Source organism: Phyllobates terribilis, unplaced genomic scaffold (genome assembly GCF_046119375.1).
Source record: "Phyllobates terribilis strain yellow unplaced genomic scaffold, ASM4611937v1 Scaffold_7__3_contigs__length_470593459, whole genome shotgun sequence".
NCBI classification, from domain to species: Eukaryota; Metazoa; Chordata; class Amphibia; order Anura; family Dendrobatidae; genus Phyllobates; species Phyllobates terribilis.
Window position 1 is genome coordinate 210,388,801 of NW_027362767.1, and position 25,136 is coordinate 210,413,936.

Genomic DNA, 25,136 nt, shown 5'->3' on the forward strand with positions numbered 1-25,136 from the left:
AAACTGATGCCATTCTGATCTAACTCTGATCAAAGTCTGATCAAAATACTCGGTCCGTTTTTTCACATATGTGCGAAAATCAGATGTTAGAATGAAGACTGGATACAAACTACCCAAGAAAAAGTTTGGTATTGAAAAGACTTGGGTATTGTAGTCATGAAACATTTTAGCTCTCTCTCTAGGGTACCAGGTTTCTCACTATGTACACATGCAGAGACAGACTGACCTGTCACTCCAGAAAAGTAGTTGGGGAGAAGCTGCCGGGGACCCACCTGTCCATCTACTCTTCCATGTGGCTTTTAAAGTACTGGGTGATTCACGCACTACTTTACCAGGAAAAATTGCTGTAACTTCTAAACGAGACGATCCATCGTACTGAAATTTGGACTGTACATAACTTTTTTCATGAGAAACTGATGTTTTAAAGCAGGTGTTGAAAATGTCCACCCAAGAATGGCTTCACTCGCCGTTTCATATTGTTGAATGTATTCCTCAGGATGTCTGGTGTCATAGCCTGAATTTCTGGCTGTATGTGCTCTCAGAGTGCCTGTAATGGTCGTGGCTTGTTGTACACCTGACCCTTCAAATGGCCCCAAAGAAAAAAAATCCAGTGGGGTTAAATCAAACGATCTTGGTGGCCACAGTCCCTTGGAAGATTACTTTGTCATTTTTCTGGATGAAGTGGCATCTCGTGAAGCGCTTGCGGGTTGTTAGCTGCCCAAATTACAGGTGTTTTGTGAATTGATGTAGCCATGTTGGTGACACCAGGCTTCGTCAGTGACCACGTAAAGTCCAATATATTTTCTTTTTCAGCAATGAAGGTCTAGAACCATTGACAATAGAGAATTCTTTTCTCTTGATCGGTCCCTTTCAACTCTTGATTGGCAGGGACTTACATAGTACAGGCGAACACAACCTTTCTTGGCAGCTCATTGACATGTGTAATACAACATACCTGTCTCACAATGAAAACACACTCCTCCAACCCAGCTCCCTTCAGGTCACTGATCAGGTCCTCCCTTGTAGTTCTGGGCTGACTCCTGACCTTTCTCAGAATTATCCTTACCCCACGATGCGAGACCTTGCATGGAGCCTCAGACCGAAGAAGATTGACAGTCATCTTGTGTTTCTTCCATTTTCTAATAATTGTGCCAACAGTTGTTGCCTTCTCACCAAGCTGCTTGCCTATTGTCCTGTAGCCCATCCCAGCCTTGTGAAGGTCTACAATTTTGTCCCTGGTGTCCTTAGACAGCTCTTTGGTCTTAGCCATGGTGGAGGTTGGAGTGTGATTGATTGTGTGTGAACAGGTGTCTTTTATACAGGTAAAGAGTTAAAACAGGTGCAATTAATACTGGTAATGAGTGCAGAGTAGGAGGGCTTCTTAAACATAAACTATGCTTTAGTTTGGGTGGCTGCTGGTTGGTAGGTGATCAAATACTTATTTCATGCAATAAAATGCATTTTAATTATTTAAAAATCATATAATGTGATTTTCTGGACTTTATTTTTAGATTCTGTCTCTCACAGGTGAAGTGACCTACGATAAAAATTACAGACCTCTCCATTCTTTGTAGGTGGGAAAACTTGCAAAATCTGCAGTGTATCAAATACTTATTTTCCCCACTGTATATATATATATATATACAGTACAGACCAAAAGTTTGGACACACCTTCTCATTTACAGATTTTTCTGTATTTTCATGACTATGAAAATTGTACATTCACACTGAAGGCATCAAAACTATGAATTAACACATGTGGAATTATATACTTAACAAAAAAGTGTGAAACAACTGAAAATATGTCTTATATTCTAGGTTCCTCAAAGTAGCCACCTTTTGCTTTGATGACTGCTTTGCACACTCTTGGCATTCTCTTGATGAGCTTCAAGAGGTAGTCACCAGAAATGGTCTTCCAACAATCTTGAAGGAGTTCCCAGAGATGCTTAACACTTGTTGGCCCTTTTGCCTTCACTCTGCGGTCCAGCTCACCCCAAACCATCTCGATTGGGTTCAGGTCTGGTGACTGTGGAGGCCAGGTCATCTGGCGTAGCACCCCATCACTCTCATTCTTGGTCAGATAGCCCTTACACAGCCTGGAGGTGTGTTTGGGGTCATTGTCCTGTTGAAAAATAAATGATGGTCCAACTAAACGCAAACCGGATGGAATAGCATGCCGCTGCAAGATGCTGTGGTAGCCATGCTGGTTCAGTATGCCTTCAATTTTGAATAAATCCCCAACAGTGTAATCAGCAAAGCACCCCCACACTATCACACCTCCTCCTCCATGCTTCATGGTGGGAACCAGGCATGTAGAGTCCATCCGTTCACCTTTTCTGCGTCGCACAAAGACACGGTGGTTGGAACCAAAGATCTCAAATTTGGACTCATCAGACCAAAGCACAGATTTCCACTGGTCTAATGCCCATTCCTTGTGTTCTTTAGCCCAAACATGTCTCTTCTGCCTGTTGCCTGTCCTTAGCAGTGGTTTCCTTGCAGCTATTTTAGCATGAAGGCCTGCTGCACAAAGTCTCCTCTTAACAGTTGTTGTAGAGATGTGTCTGCTGCTAGAACTCTGTGTGGCATTGACCTGGTCTATAATCTGAGCTGCTGTTAACCTGCGATTTCTGAGGCTGGTGACTCGGATAAACTTATCCTCAGAAGCAGAGGTGACTCTTGGTCTTCCTTTCCTGGGGCGGTCCTCATGTGAGCCAGTTTCTTTGTAGCAATTGATGGTTTTTGCAACTGCATTTGGGGACACTTTCAAAGTTTTGCCAATTTTTCGCACTGACTGACCTTCATTTCTTAAAGTAATGATGGCCACTCGTTTTTCTTTACTTAGCTGCTTTTTTCTTGCCATAATACAAATTCTAACAGTCTATTCAGTAGGACTATCAGCTGTATATCCACCTGACTTCTGCACAAGACAACTGATGGTCCCAACACCATTTATAAGGCAAGAAATCCCACTTATTAAACCTGACAGGGCACACCTGTGAAGTGAAAACCATTTCTGGTGACTACCTCTTGAAGCTCATCAAGAGAATGCCAAGAGTGTGCAAAGCAGTCATCAATGCAAAAGGTGGCTACTTTGAAGAACCTAGAATATAAGACATATTTTCAGTTGTTTCACACTTTTTTGTTAAGTATATAATTCCACATGTGTTAATTCATAGTTTTGATGCCTTCAGTGTGAATGTACAATTTTCATAGTCATGAAAATACAGGAAAATCTTTAAATGAGAAGGTGCGTCCAAACTTTTGGTCTGTACTGTATATATATATATCTATTTATTTATTTATTTAGCCCCTGCCATTAAGGTAACTATATTTCTGAATTATGTCACTTACCCCACAGCAAGATATTGTGAATAGGAGTTGTATCTGTGCCATTTATAGCAGGTGCCGGCTATAATATACAGCTGAGCTCCTGCTACATGTGCGGGGATCGGAGCTAGCTCTGATCTCAGTATTTTGGCCCCTCAGATGACACTGTGAATAGTGACAGTCTCTATCAGCCCATTTGCACCCCTGCAATGTGATCTTGAGGTGCCAATGGATTTCTATGGCACCTGGAGGCTTAACTGTGGCCTCCTAACCTGCCATATACCGCAGCCTAAATACTGCCAAATCCAGGATCGATTAAAGAATGAAGTCCCCTTATGGGGGGGAAGTAAAAAGAATACAACTCCCAATTTTAGTAATAAAAAATTATTTACTTTTAAACTAAACAAGACCCCTCAAAAATGACACTTGGTACTTGTTATCACCCCATGTATAATAAAACTGTTATTATTATTATTTATTTCACGTGGTGAATATCATTAAAATATTCTGAAAAAAACTATACTAGAATTGCTGTTTTTGCTCATCCTGCCTCAAACAAAAATAAATAAAAAGTGATCAAAAAGTCGTATGCATCCCAATATGTTACCAATAAAAATTACAATTCTTTCCATAAAAAACAAACACTAAACAGCTTTAGAAATAGGAAAATGTTAATCAGAATATGATGACAGAAGCAGCAAAACAAAAAAAAACCACAAAAAAACAACAATATAAATTTGGTATCACCTTAATCATATTGACCCGTAAAATAAGTTTTACTGCACGGTGAACTGTGTAAAAAGTGCAATTCAAAAACATTCCAGATTTATCGTTCCTAGTCTATGCATCCTACCAAAAAACATAATAAAAAAAACTGATGAAAAAGCCGTATGGGCCCAAAATATAAAAAAAAAACTTAAAAAATAAACAAAAACAAACCAAAGCTGTGTGTATAGAAAAATAATAAAAAATGATAGAGATGAGCAAATAAATTCTTAGGGCCCTGGTCCAGCGGCAAGGTCAGTATTCTGTGGCTACTGGATGGGAGCCCTGTGATCCACCTTCTAGTTGGTGGCATTCCCACCTATTCTTTTGGTAAGCCGCCCTGGCGGATAGTCCAGTGTGCCTCGTGCCACAACGATGATCCCCCACCCAGCTAATCAATAGATGAGCCGCGGATGCCGGCAGGTAGGAGGCGGTTTGATTTGCAGGACTCCTGTCCTGTAGACAACAGAATATTGATCTAGCGGCTCAATCAGGGTCCTGTGAATCGATTTGCTCAACTCTAGTATCAGAATATGGCTATCCAAAAAAATACTCATTAAAAGTCTTACGTGCCACTAAGTGTTAGCAATGAAAAACTGCAGATTGTCACTCAAGTATAAACCCTTTGACAGAAAATCGTAAAACTCATGGCTCTCGGAGTGTGGCGACACAAAAATATTTTTTCTCTGAAAGAGAGTATTAATTGTACTAAAGTAATAAATTGTAAGTGAAATTATATACATTTGATATCGCCATAATCACACAGACCTGCCGAATGAAGTTAACCCTTTAATTGTGAATAGGATGAAGTTTCAAATTCGAAAAAGACAGTGGCCGAATTGCCGTTTGTTTCTATTTCTCTCCATAAACAGTGTCATGGCGGTAACTCGCATGGCTCCTCAACTCTGTCCAGCTCAGCTTGGTCACCACATTGCTTTTCCTCACGTCTGGCTGAATCTTGCAGGAATTTAACCCTACTGTGTTAGGTCCCCCCGGCCTATCCTGTGCAAGCAGGCAGCAACTCCCACCACTCCTGGCCCGAATGATGGCTCCTAGTCACTTCGTCTGCTCGTGTCCTGTTTCTGCCTGAGTGTTTTGTTTCTCCCATTATTCACCCGTCCTGTCTGACCTCGGCTACGTATACTGGACCTGTGCTGCCTGCTCCAACCTCGGACCGTCCGACCACCTCTTTGTCTTCACCCTCCTGTTCCTCTTACCTGCACCTCTGACCCTCTGGGCAGCTGCTGCAGTCCTGGGAGGTACATGGTGTCTACCGGCTGCCCAGCCTATCCTCACCACCAAAAGCTCTAGTGAAGCTCCGGTAGACACCTAGTCACGCCCCAACCTAGATAAGCCCAGCCCGTGGCACAGAGGGTCCACACCCACCACAGTTAATAGAAGTCTGTTAACAAGTTTTATGTACCCCAAAACTATACCTGTGACAAGTACAACTTGTCCCTAAAAAAAAAAGGCCTCTTATGGCTGCTAAGTCGGTGAAGTTATAGGTCCTGAACTATGACAATATAAAAAGGTAATAAAAAAATGGTCTTGGCGGGAAGTGGTTAATCCGATTTTATGCTGATGCTTCAGTATTATTGACCGCACGGCTTTTCTTCCGTTTCTTTTTTTGTAGTTGACACCTCTCTTGCGCTGACAAGTGATGATAAGACGAGGGCAATGATTTCTGTTATTTGATATGATGGGCGAGATCTCTTGGGGAAATCTATGTGTTATACCCTAATTAAAAATAAACCAAATTACTCATGAATGTTATTAAAAAAAACAACTAGAAATCACAAATTAAGTAGACATAGATGCTGCAGATATTCCCCCTAGGGTAGCATGAAAATATGAAGCAGACATTACGATTACTGCCCGAGGCGGCTCTTCTCCTGTCCGACATAACTCAATAGACTGAGATGCCAGAGTGAATGTTAATAACAAAGTATCTAATAAATAGGAACACAATGTTGTCACTAATTCCATTAACACAATAAAAATGGAAACATAAATGTTTTTTTTTTTTGTTATCATGATTATGCACAAATCCTAATTTCTTGTACTCCAGTCATTTCAGATGATTCGGTCGTCATTTTTTTTTTTTACATACGAGTCTCAGTGTTTTCGGTCAGAGTTTCATCCGAGTTTTATCAAAGTTTGATCCAAGTCTCGAATGTGAAAAAAAAAAAAGAAGCTTCTTCACCTTCTCCTAACAGCCGGTGAAAGTCAGATCACACTCAGATGGCATCCGAGTGCTGTCCTCTGGGGCATAACTACAATAGATGCAGGGTTTGCAATCAACTGATATAAAAAGACAAATTATATTAAAGTCTTGCAATAATGGTGGGCACCATTGGAATTTTTGTATCAGGGCCCCTGAGCTTCAAGTTATGCCACTGGCTGTTTGATTTTTTTCACAGACCCATAGACTTGCATTGTCGATTATGATCCAACACTTGGATCAACATCAAACATGTCTCCACAATTTTGCCTTGATCATTCAATCCACATAACATCACAGACTCCATTTACTATTATAGGTACGAGTGTTATCGGTGAAAAAAATGGACAGCACTCGTACGCAGAAAATGGACATCTGAGTGAAGCCCAAGTCATTTATAGATCTACTTTCCTCTTAACTTGTCAAAATTATTAATGGGTTGCCATAATCAGTAGGAGTAAATGTAATCATATAATATAATCTTTAAAAAAAAAATAGCACCCCCCCCCAAAAAAAAAGAAAAGTTACGTAAAGTCATGTAAAAAATTAAGGATGTCAAACGTAAAGTCTTTGTAGTGTTCTTTACACCTGTGGACATATCAATATTAAATGGAGCACGTCACCCCCAAAATGCGTTTTAAATGGTGTAAGGAGCTTAGCCCCTATAACAACCACACTAGTGCTGTACAAATGAGGAGGCTTCGGTGCCCCCTTGGTCTGGCCAAGAGTTTGGCGCACCGTTGTGCCTCAACATTTGCATATTTTGGGCCCTTTCCCCACTTCTGATTGATAGTGCTCGCTTCCCAGATTGAGCATGTTCTGAGTGCTGCTGACACGCATGCGGCCGGGCACGTTCTTCTTCCTGTCTCCTTTCTTCTGACTCTCCGGGCAGCTGGTATCAGAAACTGGCTGAATGATTTCATCCATGTATGTTTGACTCTGAAGAGTTGCAGCATTTCAGAGAAAAACATACGTTTTCCTTTACTTGGAAAAATTGCTGTAACTTCTAAAAGAAGTACTGAAATTTGGACTGTACATACTTTGGTTAATGAGAAGTGAGAGTGTAACAAACCTCCGCGACAGCCATGAGAGACATCCTCCCGCCGAATGGTCTCGCCGACTTGTCGCCCCACCGGACGCCTCCAATGCGAGATAGACTTGTTGCACGCCTTTCTGCACATTGGTAGTTTGTTCATTCTTCATTTGTTGCTTGGAGGAGCGTTTTTTTTTCAGTCTTTTCATTGTATAAACTTATTGGGAAACCGAGTCCTTAAAGAGAATCCAAAGTGAGTTTCTAAAGAAGTTTGGAGGTCAAAATCTGCCATCCAAACCGTGTCTTGAAGCCTTCTTTGATGACAGTAATCTCCAAGAAACTTTGGCTACCAGGATCGCCTGATTTAACACCACTGGATTTTTTCTTTTGGGGCCATTTGAAATGTCGGGTGTACAGTAACAAGCCCTGAACATTACAGCCACTCCGAGAGAAAATAGGAAAAATTCAGGCTATGACCCCAGACATTCTGCTGAATACATTCAACAATATTAAACAGCTCGTGCAGGAGTGCTTGGATGTGAACAGTGGACATTTTCAACACCTGCTTTAAAACATGTTTCCCATGAACCAAGGTACAAACAGTCTAGATTTCAGCTGTTTTAGAAGTTACAGCAATTTTTCCTTGTAAAGTACCGAGTGAATCACCCTGTACTTTAAAAGCCACATGGAAGACTAGATGGACCGGCGGGTCCCCAGCGGCTTCTCCCCAACCATTTTCCTGGAGTGACAAGTCGGTCTGTCTCTGCATGTGTACATAGAGAGAGTCACTGGCAGCGGGCAGGGAACTTTTAAAGTATGTTTTTCTATGAAATGTTGCAGCATTACAGAGTCAAACATACCTGACTGAGATCATACCGCCAGTGCCGGATACTTGCTGCCTGTTTCAGGTTCCCTTTAATTTTCTGTTCATAAACAGGGAAAACCAGCATAAAATTCAGTTCTTCTTTGAGATTTTAATTTTTGTCAGAGTTCTGACCAGTTACATTCAGTTTTCGTCAGCCTTAGTGTTAATCTTTACATACAGCACTTGTTAAAAGTAGTATATAAAACTGTGAAAACTAAGATTGTGGATGGGGCAGAGACTCAAATCAATATCAATGAGGATGCATTAGTAGGTTCAAGCTCACCAAGAACATTTTTTTTTTTACTTAATGTACATGTTTAAACTCAATAAACATCTATTTTTATATATTTTTTTATTGAACTATGATCAAATGTATGTAAGGTTGTTGTAAGGTCTAATGTTTTATCCATAAGGCATGATAGAGAAATCCAGACCGGTCCTAGAGCCAGATCAGAAAATGTTGTGTATAGCTTTTTTTTTTTTTTTTACATCTTTGGGATCAGTTCTTTTGGGGTCAGACATAAAACAATTGACAGAACACAACTAATTTATTTCATGTTTTACTTAATTAAATGGATTGTCCATGAATAGAAAATGTACACGTATACACAAGAACATAACTGTGATGATGCAGGTAATGGTCTCCATGGAAAAGTTATATTCTTGAACTTCCCAACATTTACTTTTCCTTTGACAGAAGTGGAAGTTGTGGAACTGAACTCGTGATCTAATCCAACCAAGAATGACATTTACTTTGGGATTGAGCGTTCTCACCATGTTTCCTTTGGTCTCATCTCAAATATCATCTCATTTCATACACTTGCGTGTAGGGGACAGTAGATTACAAGAATGGATGTTAGTGATGATCTCTATGGAATACACTGTGTTCCAAATTATTATGCAAATAATATTTTCTCAGATTTTCCCAAATTACCTATATGAATTGCAGTCATTGTAATTTTCCAGTCAAATAACTATTAGAGTACAATTGAAAGGTTTTTGTACAAACTGCCTATGATAACAGTATATTTTTAAAAAAATAAAAAACTCAAACTGCACTCAAAATGCATGTTCCAAATTATTATGCACAGCAGAGTTTTCAACCTTTTGATTTTAATAAAGAACAAAAAATGGTCATTTTTGAAATTATAAGCATTAGCAGGTTATTACACACTGAAATCAAACAGTTTTCAACTCAAAACTTTATTCTAGGTGATGTTACATTTGCACATAGGACCGCTTGTCCGAAAGGAGCTTCTGAACTCTCTCGTCCATTGAATTTGTCAGGTTTTGGATGGTTTCTGCTTCAATTGTTTTGCATGAGGACAGAATACCCTCCCAGAGCTGTTGCTTAGATGTGAACTGCCTCCCGCCATCATAGACACTCCTTTTGATGATGCTCCAGAGGTTCTCAATGGGGTAGAGGTCAGGGGAGCATGGATGCCACACCATAAGTTTGTCCCCTTTTATTCCCATATCAGCCAGAGATGCAGATGTGTTATGTGCAGCATGAGACGGGGCATTATCATGCATGAAAATGATCTTGCTGCGGAATGCACGGTTCTTCTTCTTGAACCATGGAAGGAAGTGCTGTTTGAGAAACTCAACATACATTATGGAGTTCATCTTTACCCCTTCAGGGATCCTAAAGGGGCCGACAATCCCTCTCCCCATGATTCCAGCCCAAAACATTACTCCACCTCCTCCTTGTTGGCGCCGTAGCCATGTTTGCATGGGGTGTCCATCAACCAGCCATCCTCCACTCCATCCATCTGGACCATCGAGCGTTGCATGGCACTCATCGGTGAACAAAACAGTTCGATGGTCCAGATGGATGGAGTGGGCATAAAAGGGGACAAACTTATGGTGTGGCCCCCATGCTCCCCTGACCTCAACCCCATTGAGAACCTCTGGAGCATCATCAAAAGGAGTGTCTATGATGGCGGGAGGCAGTTCACATCAAAGCAACAGCTCTGGGAGGGTATTCTGTCCTCATGCAAAACAATTGAAGCAGAAACCATCCAAAACCTGACAAATTCAATGGATGAGAGAGTTCAGAAGCTCCTTTCGAACAAGCGGTCCTATGTGCAAATGTAACATCACCTAGAATAAAGTTTTGAGTTGAAAACTGTTTGATTTCAGTTTGTAATAACCTGCTAATGCTTATAATTGCAAAAATGACCATTTTTTTGTTCTTTATTAAAATGAAAAGGTTGAAAACTCTGCTGTGCATAATAATTTGGAACATGCATTCTGAGTGCAGTTTGAGTATTTTATTTTTTAAAAAATATCCTGTTATCATAGGCAGTTTGTGCAAAAACCTTTCAATTGTACTCTAATAGTTATTTGACTGGAAAATTACAATGACTGCAATTCATATAGGTAATTTGGGAAAATCTGAGAAACTATTATTTGCATAATAATTTGGAACACAGTGTACATTGAAGTTTTATATTGGCAACAGCTTAATCAACAATTGTACAATGCCATGGGTAAGTTCATGGCTGTGGAAAAAAATTACGATAGGTGCGATGAGTGTTTAGACTGAGTAGATTTCTGTTGGTGGATGCTTGTCAAGTTAGACCTTAAACCACCATGACATAACAAATTGGGATGGTAAAAATAATGATGTGTTGACTGAAACAATTCATGTATTATATTTACACCTTCTTATTCCCTTTGCTAATAGTGTCCTGGGGGATTAAAGCCAATGAAGGATGGAAGTGGCTGCTATGATTACACCAAAGGAATTGACTGTTCTGATGGATCCAATGGAGGTTGTGAACAACTTTGTTTACAGCAGATGATATCACTCCCGAATGACCCAAATGAGAGCGCTATATACATGTTCTGTGGGTGAGTACATCTAAATTACCAAGAAAGGATCAGATATGTTAAATTCATAAGAGGAATTTGCAGCCAACTTATAGTGCTCCATGGAGACTTTTTGAAGCGCATCTTACCTATTTTAACAAATGAATTGCGATTACACTCTATAGTTCTTCATCGAAAAATATTTCTCCCGGGGGAGCGCAGCTAAAATTGGGGCCATTGAATACTAACCTTTTGAATCAGGCTTTATTCTTACCTGAGTCAATAAAGATGGTGTGTGGCACTCATCTAGTCACCAGATCATTCTGCATGATGATGTTACAAATATTATCCCACCTAGGGAAGTATACATAAAATAAGTCTAGCGTCTGATAGACCATCTGCTGGGCGTCCATGATAGAGAGTTGCGTTTTCATCTAAGGTCATCTATAAAAAAAATGTTTCCGCTGTCTTTATTTCTTAGTATAGAAGTATACAGGATTTACGGTATATACTTCTCAATTCTCAGTATTTTTATATCTTATATTTACATGTAGTTGTGTGGATGAATATCGACTAGCACCAGATGGCAGATCTTGTCTAATGGTGACAGATCTTTGTGACGCTTCTAAGTGCCTACGTCCAGATGGTCACCTGAATGACACATTGTTTGGAGAGATGCTTCATGGCTTTGACAACAAGACTCAGAGAGTCAATCAAGGTCAAGTTTTCCAGATGAGTTTCAGGTGAGATCAAATATAAAGATGTTCTTTTCTTTTCATTTTTATCTCAACTTACAACAAAGTCTGAACATATAGTAAGGTACCAGTTGAGGTTACGAGGCACAAATCTGAAAAGGTCAACAGAAGTGCCTTTCTAAGTTCTTTTAGCCTAAACTCTTAAAGTACCTTCTAACATACTTTAAAAAGTAAAATATACAGTCTCACGGCTTACACCTGCACAACTGGAAATCCTAACATCAGTAGTATGTTCTTCAGTAGTGTTGCCGTGATGATCAGGTAGATGTTCAAACCACCATCTAAATCATTTCTCATGGAGATTTAGACAGCAGCACCAGCCTCATGCTTTGGGGTTATCACTTCAACAAATAACATCTAAGAATGACAGCAACAAGATGCCAACAGTTACAATTTTCTTGGGACAATCCTAAGGTCTAACCTCCGAAAAAGAAGGGACTTTCTGTGTTAGGCTCATCTTGTAAGGTGGATCCTCAAAAGTCCCCGGTCCGGGTTGATACAGTGATCCCGGGCATCGAGGCTGCAGTAGGAAGGCACGTTTGGGGTGAAGACTTGGAACACTGGAGGCCACAGTCACAGGAAAGTCCAAACACTGGAGGACAAGACTCAGGAAAGTCCAAAACAACACATGCTGACAGAGGCCAGGAGCAGATAGAGGTGCACAGCAAAACAAACAGGATTAAGAGTCTTAATACCAAGACACAGGTGTGTGTCTTGGTGGGCCTTAAATAGGCATAAGTAGATGATGTCACAGGAGCACTTCAGGCCACTTGTAAAACCGGATGTGGAACACAGCAAGGGGCAGCCATAGGGGAAGGTGGTGAATCCCAGCCGAGCTGAGGCAAATGTGGATCATTCTGGGACATTCTTGGAGTGTGGCTTACATTTTCTGATTTTGGACAATAAAATTTTGATAAATCTGAAGTAATTTACTAAGGGGGTTTACTGTTAATATCCTTTCTAAGGGTTAAAAAAAAACAAGCAGAAGGACTAAAAATAACACCCTTCTCCAGCTCCGGCTTCCCACTGCTCCCTGTGATTGTCTACAGGCTAGATTCATGTTCCTAAGGTCATTTCATTTATGAAATTGCGTAAAAAGGTCCGTACAATCGTTAACAGGTTAATGTTTCTAATATACATGTCTTTTATAACTTCCTTATGGTTAGTCTCTTTAAAAGGGGATTTTTCACTGGATTTTTTTAAAATTCAAACTGAGTGACTTTTCCAATTGTCACGACTTTACCGATTTTGGAACAGTTTTTTTTTTATTTTCTTATTTTCTTCTGTGCCTCTCCTTTCCAAAGTTATGGCCCCTGGTAATAATGGTGTAAATTTACCCTTCAACCAACTGGGCGTATACCACAGAACTTCCTTGTGTGCGTTTGCTTTTTCTCCTCTGATGCTGGCCAATCAAGACATCAAGAAGTTCTGAGGTGTACGGCTTTTTGGTACATAACATTGGAACGGAGGGGCACAGAAGAAAAAGAAAAACTGTTCCAGAATCCATGGAGCAGCGGCAATTGGAGGAAGTACCAGAATCCATGGAGCAACGGCAATTGGAGGAAGTACCAGAATCCATGGAGCAACGGCAATTGGAGGAAGTACCAAAATCCATGGAGCAGCGGCAATTGGAGGAAGTACCAGAATCCATGGAGCAGCGGCAATTGGAGGAAGTACCAGAATCCATGGAGCAGCGGCAATTGGAGGAAGTACCAGAATCCATGGAGCAGCGGCAATTGGAGGAAGTACCAGAATCCATGGAGCAGCGGCAATTGGAGGAAGTACCAGATTCCATGGAGCAGCGGCAATTAAAGGAAGTACCAGAATCCATGGAGCAGCGGCAATTAAAGGAAGTACCAGAATCCATGGAGCAGCGGCAATTGGAGGAAGTACCAGAATCCATGGAGCAGCGGCAATTGGAGGAAGTACCAGAATCCATGGAGCAGCGGCAATTAAAGGAAGTACCAGAATCCATGGAGCAGCGGCAATTGGAGGAAGTACCAGAATCCATGGAGCAGCGGCAATTGGAGGAAGTACCAGAATCCATGGAGCAGCGGCAATTAAAGGAAGTACCAGAATCCATGGAGCAGCGGTAATTGGAGGAAGTACCAGAATCCATGGAGCAGCGGCAATTGGAGGAAGTACCAGAATCCATGGAGCAGCGGCAATTAAAGGAAGTACCAGAATCCATGGAGCAGCGGCAATTGGAGGAAGTACCAGAATCCATGGAGCAGCGGCAATTGGAGGAAGTACCAGAATCAATGGAGCAGCGGCAATTGGAGGAAGTACCAGAATCAATGGAGCAGCGGCAATTGGAGGAAGTACCAGAATACATGGAGCAGCGGCAATTGGAGGAAGTACCAGAATCCATGGAGCAGCGGCAATTGGAGGAAGTACTCAGTTTAATTTACTAAAACCCAGTGAAGGGTCCTCCTTAAATGAAAACATATGACACTTTAGGTAATATTGACCTACTGGAAGGTGTGATCTCTTAATGTCCTGCAGTTAGTACAGTAAACTGGTAGATGAGCTTTGATTTTGGTATTTAATATTGGTCAATTATTTTTTTAGGTTAAATTCTAAATTTTTATTTATAAACAAAAAAGTGTTCCAGCTGCTGATCCTCGGTGCGGCATGGGATCAGGGTGCGATATCATCAGCATGTCTATAATACTTGAGTATGGGTTAGGTTCCTTGCAGGTGTTTAAACTTAATTGGCCGTATGAATTATTGCCTGCAAGTGCTAAATGCATTGTTTTGCTCTTCTACAAGGTGATGAATTATCTTTTCATACTGAAGGACATGACTTTCAAGGGTAATACCACTGCGGGTGCAACATTACAGTGAATTAAACATTTTCAGCTCACACTATTCCTCACACCTTGATCAGAGTGAAAATGTAGAGGCATCCTAAGCCATTTCTATTAATCTGCACAGCTGGGAAGTAGAAGGTCTTCTGAATAAATAATATGCTATGTGTAAATTACCAACAAAAAGCTGTGGGTCTGAAGTCTGTGTGAATTATGTCCTGTGCCCGTAAAACTAAAATATGTATAATATACACACTGTATATTACTATATAATTTGTACTGTTTTTATTATCATCTGCACAAAAAAAACTCACAGCATATGAATTTGATGGACATCGCAATACAAAATAATAAGCACTAATATCAAGTTAGATTCTGGAGGTAATACAACCTTTCAAAAAAGATTTTGGAGTGAGTCTGTGGGAATTTGTACCCATTTAACTGTATGAATTTTGGGCGGTGTAGCCCTATTCTAATCTGTTTGAATAAGTATTTAGTGCCATTAATTCACCAGCCCTTTTCAGACATCATTATCACTGTGCCCATTGGGTCTCATAATCTACATTCCCTGTTAGTATGTCTTCAGAGTGTGGGAGGAAGCCAGAGACCCTGCAAACTTCTTGCAGATGTTGTCCTTGGTGGGATTTGAACCCAGGACCCCAGCGTTGCAAAGCAATAGTGCTAACCACTGAGCCACTATAAGCCCTAATGTGAAGACCTAGGGTCTTCCGTGGGCATAATACTACTCAGACAACACAGGAAGAGGGTAAAACAGTTGTGGCAATACTTTATTGAACCACCAAACAGACAATAAACATATAGAACAGTCCCAGCAAATACCCAAGATGGTGCAAGTTACAGAGTCTCACCCTTGCAGCTGGCCTGCCGGAAATAGAGCAGTGAGGTCTGTGGCCAGGTGACCTGATTTTCCCAACCTGGAATTCCTCGTAACATCTCTGAGTGTTCAGTGGTAGTCAATGGAGCAGATCTGTATCCCTTTTGATAGAGCCATGTGTCCTGGTTGCTGTGCTGAAGAGTCTCTCTAGGCTATGTTTTTGTAAACTCTCTTTGATACAGAGGCCTATGCCCCTTAAATAGTACACAATTGTACTTTCAAGCACACATCCACGGGTCAAGGTTCAGGGATCATGATATTAATTCACAGTGCTCGAGTATCCACAGCTCATCCCCCCAATGTTGACTGGCAAACACCCTGCAATGTTATTTAACATATCTAGCAAACATCCATTGTTCAAAGATCCTAAGTTCCTGTATTGAAAAACTAGCAGACGATACATTGTAGAAGCTGATATAAGGTTTAAATAACAGCCATTCATCAATTACCAAATATCAACTCAAGTGATCATCATTCAGGTTTATACAAACAATAGTCTGTGTTGATCAACCAATGAAGAACACAAACTCAAAAGTCAACATAAAAATAAAGGTGTATGGCTCCTTGCCTACTGATTTATACATCTGGATAATTAAGAAGAAATGCTGTGTTGTCACACCGACTATAGAAAAAAGGTGCAGAGGGAAGCCTGTTTACAATACTACATTCAATCCAAGCATACTACCATGCTATGTACTACTCCGACAGTCCAGTCCAGGAGTCCAGTCTACCTTTGCAGTACATATGAAGATCTTAGGCTTGTGTGCAACTGCTTGGCCATAACAATAACATGAAGCTCTGACACACAATTCTTAGATCCAACTGACAGTCCAGTCTATCTTTGCAGTAAGCCCATAAGCCCTTGTATGAACAAACTCCTGGTGTCCATCATCATCCCTCATCTCCAGCCCTTTTCATCGTCTACCACTTAATGTAGGGGTTCACACCTTCAACAACTCCTGGTGTCTACTTTTTTTTTCACTAAAATGAACTAAGATACCCAACTAGGTCCATATTATCCCTATCCCCATTCCCCTGATCTAGAGCATGGTGCATACAGACCAGACTAAGCTAAGCGTAATGCCGTTCATACAACATATACCCATCATTCACAATGACCTGTATGTTCGTTTTGCACAGTAATTTTGCTTGTTTATATAACGCCAACATATTCTACAGCGCTTTACAGATATCATCATCTCTGTCCCCATTGGGGCTCACAATCTACATTGCCTATCAGTATGTCTTTGAAATGTGGGAGGAATCCAGAGAACCTAGAAGAAACCCACGCAAACACGGGAAGAACATATAAACTCCTTGCAGATGTTGTCCTTGGTTGGATTGGAACCCAAGAACCCAGCGCTGTAAAGTAACAGTGCTAACCACTGAGCCATCGTGCTGCCCTTAAACCCACCAGAAAAAAAGGACAGAGTGAAGCCCGTTCATAATAATAAATGAAATCCAAGCATACTACCCTCAACCATGAGGGCTCCTCCTGTGTACTATACTCTACTCCGACAGTCCAGTCTACCTTCGCAATACACATGAAGATCTTTGTGTGCAACTGCTTGGCCATAAAAAGCAATTCATGAAGCTCTGAGACACAATTCTTAGTTCTCATTCAGATGTCGGTGATTTTTTCTTGCGTGCCAAAAAGAAATTGGACCAGTGAGAGATGCGACAGAGGAAACGTGATTTTGTGCACACAATGTACGTCAACACTCGGTGCCCCCGTTGTGTGAGTTTGCTTGGTCTGGTGCTAAACTGTTGTAATTTTTAGACGTTTCCACTTGGCGTTGTTGACCAGGGTAAATTATGGAAATCAGAAATTTCACTAACAGACTTGGATATAGGTGCAGAATTCATCAAAAGGAAAAGCAATTACAGAGCGCAGCCTTCATCCAAGGTTATACAGATTCTAAATCATTCCCGAATCTTAAAAAGTAATTAAATTTATTGACAGCGCATTTCATACCGACCCCTCGGGTGACATATGTACAGCAGTAATACACATCATTTATATACAATGCAAGTACAGACTGCAATGTCCGGTCCCACCGCAGGTCTCCTTAGAGGCTGTTGAGTTTGGACGTGTGATGACTGCCTTGGACTTTTGTCTTTCATGTTGTCATCTTCTTTAACTACTTTAGTAGGTGTTGCTGCTATGACTTCAATTTTGTATTTTTCCACCAATAACTAAAAAATTATTCTCATAGTTTCTTTTACAACTGTTGTAAACACCTTGGACCCAATTCATCAAAAGCTTTCAATCTAGAATACTGGCGTAAAAGATCTGAAAAGTTGCAAAATTTAGGTGCAACTTTTAGTTGCGCCTACATCTTGCAACTTTTGGTGTCTTCACAACAGTTTCCCATTTCGGCGGGGCTGAGGCAGGACGGGAGCGCGGTGAGGGAGGGGTGACACCACAGCTTGTTTAACTCCCTGACTGGAGTGAGATCTCTGGTGTAACACACTGAGGCGTACGTCACTTGTCAGATGCTCTAGGTTCATGAAGAGCCGTCCATCTCTACATTAATCAGGAGCGTCTGACTCTAGCATGTCCCTTCATCAAGACCGGCGTGAGCAACACCAGTCTTGATGAATCAGAGCCCTTGTGTTTGGATCATATATCAGGAACAGGCGTGGTATTATTGGGGAAGGGTTTTTTTTTAGATGATCGGGTCTCCTATTCCATTTCTTTTTCAGTTTTATACCCTTGTTCTCCATATGTGCCACATTTTTCTTTCTCTTCAAGTGACATTCGTTATTTCCTAACAAACAAATCATGTACATATGTTGTTAGTCTATTGGATGCAGATGTAAAATTGTATGTAATGTGAAACATTGAAATAATTTCTTACAATATTATCATTTAGTGTAATAATTATAGATATACGTTTCCTAATTGGCCTATGAATCATTATCCTTTGAGCAGAGATGTCCTTCATGAACTCATTATCTTCTTTAAATACTGATTCGATTGGCATTCATAGAGTCTTTGGTGTTATATTTTCCATCAGACAAGACATATAAAAATTTGTAAAAATGTGCACATAGCCCCAGAAACTTGTCATAGGCCAAAAATTGGCTCTGGAATACAACCCATATGACCGGCATGTTAACCAATAGAGCCATGTAAATGGAGGGGCTATCTGAGATATGCATGAATTGCCACTTCCCCTAAAGTGGTGTCAAATAGTATTCCGTAAAGAAGAAAACATGGGCAGAAAATAAATAATGTGGTATCAAAAAATATAAAAAAGTCAGGTAAATTGGCTCAGAGCAAAAGCATCATATGTGAATAATGACGCCTATGTGTATCACCACAGGAGGTGGCTTCCTCAGGGGTCATCAGGAAGCCACCTCCTGTGGCGATACACTAGTGGGTCATCATTCCCATATAATGCTTTTGTTCTTTAGAACTAAACCACCACCAGAGATGGCTCTCTCCTAGAGAACAAAGGTCAAAATGAACAGATTTTGCTCTTCCTCTATTTCCACCATATGGTTCCAGAGATATGAGTCTTCTTATTTAGCGGTATTTTGTCTTTACCAAGGGGACTGTTCTCACTGGATTATTTGGGGGCTTGTCTGTAGGCTGCACTGCATAATTACCCTGTAAAGACCCTAAAATTCAGCACTAAATAAAAAGCTGATATCTCTGGAACTGTATGTCAGATTAAAAAAGAAAACCTGAATACTCAGGAGAGCAGCAGGAAATAAAATAAGAGCAAAAACTAGATACTTTTGTCCAGGTGATAGGTCCTTTACAAAAGGGCTCTGTCAATAAAATCATCCCTCTTAAGCCATGTACATGGGCACATAGGTCACAGAAAGCTGAATAAATTATATCTTGATATCTGTGACCTTATTCCAGAGAAATCCACATTTTCCTTGATATGTATATGAGCCATTAAGATCTATGGGCCGGACATAGATCTCCCTGAGAATCTGCCTCCAGAGCTTATTTTACATGAAAGGAGGAGTTACCAGTGTGAGACGTGTAGATAAGGAGAGCAGACTATCAGTCATTACATGTCTCACACTGGTAACTCCTCCTTTCATATAAAATAATCTCTGCAGGCAGATTCTCGGGGGGAGATCTATGTGCGGCCAATAGATCCTAACTGCTCATTTACATATTAAGAAAAATGTGGATTTCTCAGGAATAAGACATCAGATGGCAGATATCAATGTATCATGTTATTCAGCTTCCTATGACTTACATGCCCATATAGACGGCTCGGGAGAGACGATCCTACTGACAGATGCCCTTTAAGCTTGTTAATTGCATCCAAGTCAATAGGCTTGGGAGCTGTGGATATGTCAATACACGTTGTTGTTGTATATAAATGTTATCTGGATAATGTAATCAGTTTTATCCGTTTGCAAGAAGCACATGTGCTGCAGTTCACCCATAAGGCAAGAGAGAAAAGTAATTATTATGGAGGAAAATCTAAAATTAGGCGAATCCTTAAAATTATCGGCATTAGGTATTCAGATTTTAGGTTAGAAACACTTCTCAAATTTGTTTCAATGTAATATTCATGTTTGTCAGAGATCACATTCTCCATCATACATAATTTATTAATTACTAGATGAGAGAGTTTGGTAGTACAGAAGATAATTAGCGGGAAGAGGCCTGTAAGCATGCTGATGGAAAATGCTTCTATATTCACGTACAGAAAGTCATCCCACTCGGCTTGTTGCCGGCTAATGGAAACTTTCACAGATTATTTTGAGAAGTTGAATCTCCCTCCTGCGTTATTAGTACGTCTCCCAGTTGCAGGTTTATTACTATGTATCATTTCAAAATACAAATATGCAAATTTTAAATGGCAAAAATTACAACTTTCTTGTAAAAACAAAGATCACAGACTAAAGTCGGGTTTGATGTAGACAATTGACATTAATCACAGATTCTAAACACCAAAAATCATTTAGATACCTAAAATATACCTTTTATTCAATAATTGTTAAAATTACCCATAAGTACTTATCACATATAATTAAAAAAATTAGGAAGAAAATTGACCATCCAATAAATATATGGGCCGGATTGGGGGACTCACCCTCCAATAATGCTTGAGTTTTCCCGACCTGACAGCGGAGGTTGGCATCCTTGTCCTACGCAGATGGCGTCGACTGTCCCTATCTATCCCTGTTGGGCCCTATACCTGGGTAAATATAGGGGAAAGACAAAGAAGACCCCCAATGAAGTAGTTGGGTCTAAAGACTTAACCAACCAATGTTATATGGTATGATGTATACAACCCAGATTAACTAAATCATGTGACCCATATCGTAAAAGGGACAGTAAGAAATGGAAACAGAGAACACTCAGTGATGTCCCTCTTTTGTCCACCGGCCTGACAGAGGAGGTTAACACCCTTATCCTGCGCTCTGGCGCCCCCGCTCCACGTCGTCTCTCCCTGTCTTACCCTAATAGGCCCTATATATGCAAGACAGTGTGAGAGAATGGTGACACATAAAAAATCCAGAAGATGTTAGGCTGATGTTCAAGCTCTTAAAGAATTGAGCAAAACTAATTTTTATGTGGCCATATGTATACAAATGGCTGCTGATTATTATTGCACTCTATTTATTTTTTCACAACCAGTATACGTGAGATATTACACTGTGTTCCAAATTATTATGCAAATAATATTTTCTCAGATTTTACCAAATTACCTATATGAATTGCAGTCATTGTAATTTTCCAGTCAAATAACTATTAGAGTACAATTGAAAGGTTTTTGTACAAACTGCCTATGATAACAGGATATTTTTTAAAAAATAAAACACTCAAACTGCACTCAAAATGCATGTTCCAAATTATTATGCACAGCAGAGTTTTCAACCTTTTCCTTTTAATAAAGAACAAAAAAATGGTCATTTTTTAAATTATAAGCATTAGCAGGTTATTACAAACTGAAATCAAACAGTTTTCAACTCAAAACTTTATTCTAGGTGATGTTACATTTGCACATAGGACCGCTTGTTCGAAAGGAGCTTCTGAACTCTCTCGTCCATTGAATTTGTCAGGTTTTGGATGGTTTCTGCTTCAGTTGTTTTGCATGAGGACAGAATACCCTCCCAGAGCAGTTGCTTAGATGTGAACTGCCTCCCGCCATCATAGACACTCCTTTTGATGATGCTCCAGAGGTTCTCAATGGGGTTGAGGTCAGGGGAGCATGGGGGCCACACCATAAGTTTGTCCCCTTTTATGCCCACAGCAGCCAGAGATGCAGATGTGTTATGTGCAGCATGAGACGGGGCATTATCATGCATGAAAATGATCTTGCTGCGGAATGCACGGTTCTTCTTCTTGAACCATGGCAGGAAGTGCTGTTTGAGAAACTCAATATACATTATGGAGTTCATCTTTACCCCTTCAGGGATCCTAAAAGGGCCGACAATCTCTCTCCCCATGATTGCAGCCCAAAACATTACTCCACCTCCTCCTTGTTGGCGCCGTAGCCATGTTTGCATGGGGTGTCCATCAACCAGCCATCCTCCACTCCATCCATCTGGACCATCGAGATCATTTTCATGCATGATAATGCCCCGTCTCATGCTGCACATAACACATCTGCATCTCTGGCTGCTGTTGGCATAAAAGGGGACAAACTTATGGTGTGACCCCCATGCTCCCCTGACCTCAACCCCATTGAGAACCTCTGGAGCATCATCAAAAGGAGTGTCTATGATGGCGGGAGGCAGTTCACATCTAAGCAACAGCTCTGGGAGGGTATTCTGTCCTCATGCAAAACAATTGAAGCAGAAACCATCCAAAACCTGACAAATTCAATGGACGAGAGAGTTCAGAAGCTCCTTTCGAACAAGGGGTCCTATGTGCAAATGTAACATCACCTAGAATAAAGTTTTGAGTTGAAAACTGTTTGATTTCAGTTTGTAATAACCTGCTAATGCTTATAATTTCAAAAATGACCATTTTTTTGTTCTTTATTAAAATGAAAAGGTTGAAAACTCTGCTGTGCATAATAATTTGGAACATGCATTTTGAGTGCAGTTTGAGTGTTTTATTTTTTTTAAAATATCCTGTTATCATAGACAGTTTATACAAAAACCTTTCAATTGTACTCTAATAGTTATTTGACTGGAAAATTACAATGACTGCAATTCATATAGGTAACTTGGTAAAATCTGAGAAAATATTATTTGCATAATAATTTGGAACACAGTGTAATACTAAATGTTATTATTCAATCATGCAAGTACCTCCATTTTAATCTCATCTTGTCTATTAGCCATGATCCCCAACGTCATAGGAGTTTTATGACTCACAATCGATCAAGAAATAATTGCACGGTGCCCAACATAAGGTGCAATACATAATAGTATGTTTTTCCAAAAAGACAGAGTGCAATCCCGACAACCAATATATATCAACCAAAGTAAAGTACCATAGAACTCATAATGGGAATAGTATGCTATGTATGTGACGCGCCCCCTGGGCCATGGGGTACCCGATGCCGGGCCGGTAGATGCTGGGGGTTGTAGTTGCAGTGGCGGTGACCCGGTCCGTGATCCAGGGCGGTCAATCCAAGGGGAATTATATGTATATAGAGTTTATGATGTCCGACTACGCCACCTGTGGAATGCGGCTAAAGGGAGCCGCCGCTGCGGAACAGTTCTCCGAAGCTGGTGGTTTTGCAGCAATGATGGTACAACTCCTCACAGGAAGAGTTAGCTTCAGGGCAGTGTGTGGATGTTGGTGGTGGTGCTGGGCGTTGTAGTGCAGTGAGTGAGGGCGCAGCAAGGAACACAGAGACAAGATATTGCAGTCCCAGGGTCTTTAGTCTCAGTTGTTGCAGTCCAGATTACAGAGCTCAATGTAACCGCCCACGTCGTTCTGTGCTTACTCAAGTGAGGGGCTCAGTCCACCCCCAGATAGCTCCGGAGTACTTAGCAGGACCCCCTTCAGTGTCCTTTCTCTGGCCTCTTCTCTGCACCTCACACCTAGTGACTCCAATCCGGTACCCGCGGGCCTTGGCGGGCGACGTATGTTCCATCCCCTGGGTCCTATATGGCTACCTTCTCGGTTAGGCTGGCATGGACTTGTGGCTACAGGACATAAAGTTCTGCAGCCTCCGGTTTCTAGCTGAGACTTGCAATCTTCCACTAGTTGAGGGACCCGGTTCCCTTTGTGTGGCCTGACCCCTCCACCTCCCTGTAGATTTGGGCGTACGGGTGGCCTCCAGCACTGCCCGTACCCCTGGGATCCCTTCTGTTCCTGGAGCCTTCCTGCTCCCTCTCCTCTCTTCTCTCCTTCTCTTCCCAGACTTGGGCCTCACTGTCCAGTCCCGCCTCTGGAGCAGAGCTCGTACAGAGCCTCTGCTCCTGTCACTTCTCCTCCTCTGACTGAACACTGATCTAAGATGGTTTCTCTTTTATATACTACTCCTACTGGAGTGCTCCCCTGATCTACGTCCTCCACCCACACCCACTACATGGTTCCCCCTTACTGGGCCCCCCCCCCACTCCAGTCAGGGACCAGGCTCTCCCGTAGGAGCAATCTCACCCTGCCCTCTGAAATGTGGTGTAGTGAATGCCGGTGTTAGGGTCCCGGGCAGTACTCCTTCCTTACCTGAGAGTGAGATGCCACACCTCTGGGTGAGATGCAATACCTCTGTGGCGACCGAACCCTCAGGGGCGCCACATATGTCTCTACCATTAGTCACTTATATAAGGATAGTATGTTATGTATATCTCTACCATTAGTCACTTATATAAGGATAGTATGTTATGTATATCTCTACCATTAGTCACTTATATAAGGATAGTATGTTATGTATACCTCTACCATTAGTCACTTATATAAGGATAGTATGTTATGTATATCTCTACCATTAGTCACTTATATAAGGATAGTATGCTATGTATATCTCTACCGTTAGTCACTTATATAAGGATAGTATGCTATGTATATCTCTACCATTAGTCACTTATATAAGGATAGTATGTTATGTATATCTCTACCATTAGTCACTTATATAAGGATAGTATGCTATGTATATCTCTACCATTAGTCACTTATATAAGGATAGTATGCTATGTATATCTCTAACATTAGTCACTTATATAAGGATAGTATGTTATGTATATCTCTACTAGTGTTGAGCGAGCATGCTCGACACTGCTCGTTACTCGCCAGAGCATCTCACTACTCGGGATGTTCGGCGAGCACCGAGCATTTCCGGGTTACTCTGGCGGGACCTCGGGTCTCCGCCCTGCACGTTTGGCGCTCTTTACAGACCCAATGAACATGCAGGGATTGCCAGCCAGTCACTGTAATGCCGCAGCCATGTTGTTTGTGGGCATTACAGTGATTGACTGGCCGCACAGCGTCACCTCGAGTATTTAAAACCGGGCGCCGCCATCTTGGACACAGTCGCTCCGGATCAGACAGTGTAGGGTCAGTGCTGCTGAGCTAAGGAGAGATTTATACTCCGAAATAGTTAGTGTAGGGTTTCTAAAGCCTGCAAAATCAAACAAACAGTCCTTCTCAGGACTAATATCCATCCCAGATATCAGGCAAGCAGGCAGGCTGTATAGGAGACGCAGTGGTTATACCAGCAAACGCTGCATTACAGTCCTGTGTGCTCCTGTTGGTCAAATTGCTAGACT

General features: G+C 41.2%; 1 protein-coding gene across 3 annotated transcripts in view; it reads left to right on the top strand.

Moving 5' to 3' along the window:
• The window catches only part of ASTN2 (astrotactin 2), a 1,067,984-nt gene that overhangs the window by 713,165 nt on the left and 329,683 nt on the right, over positions 1-25,136 (top strand). For all 3 annotated transcript variants that reach the window (XM_073639713.1, XM_073639714.1, XM_073639715.1), the window contains 2 exons: positions 10,901-11,067; positions 11,580-11,768. In XM_073639713.1, coding sequence (XP_073495814.1) covers positions 10,901-11,067; positions 11,580-11,768 — 356 coding nt within the window. The remainder of the gene's footprint in view (positions 1-10,900; positions 11,068-11,579; positions 11,769-25,136) is intronic.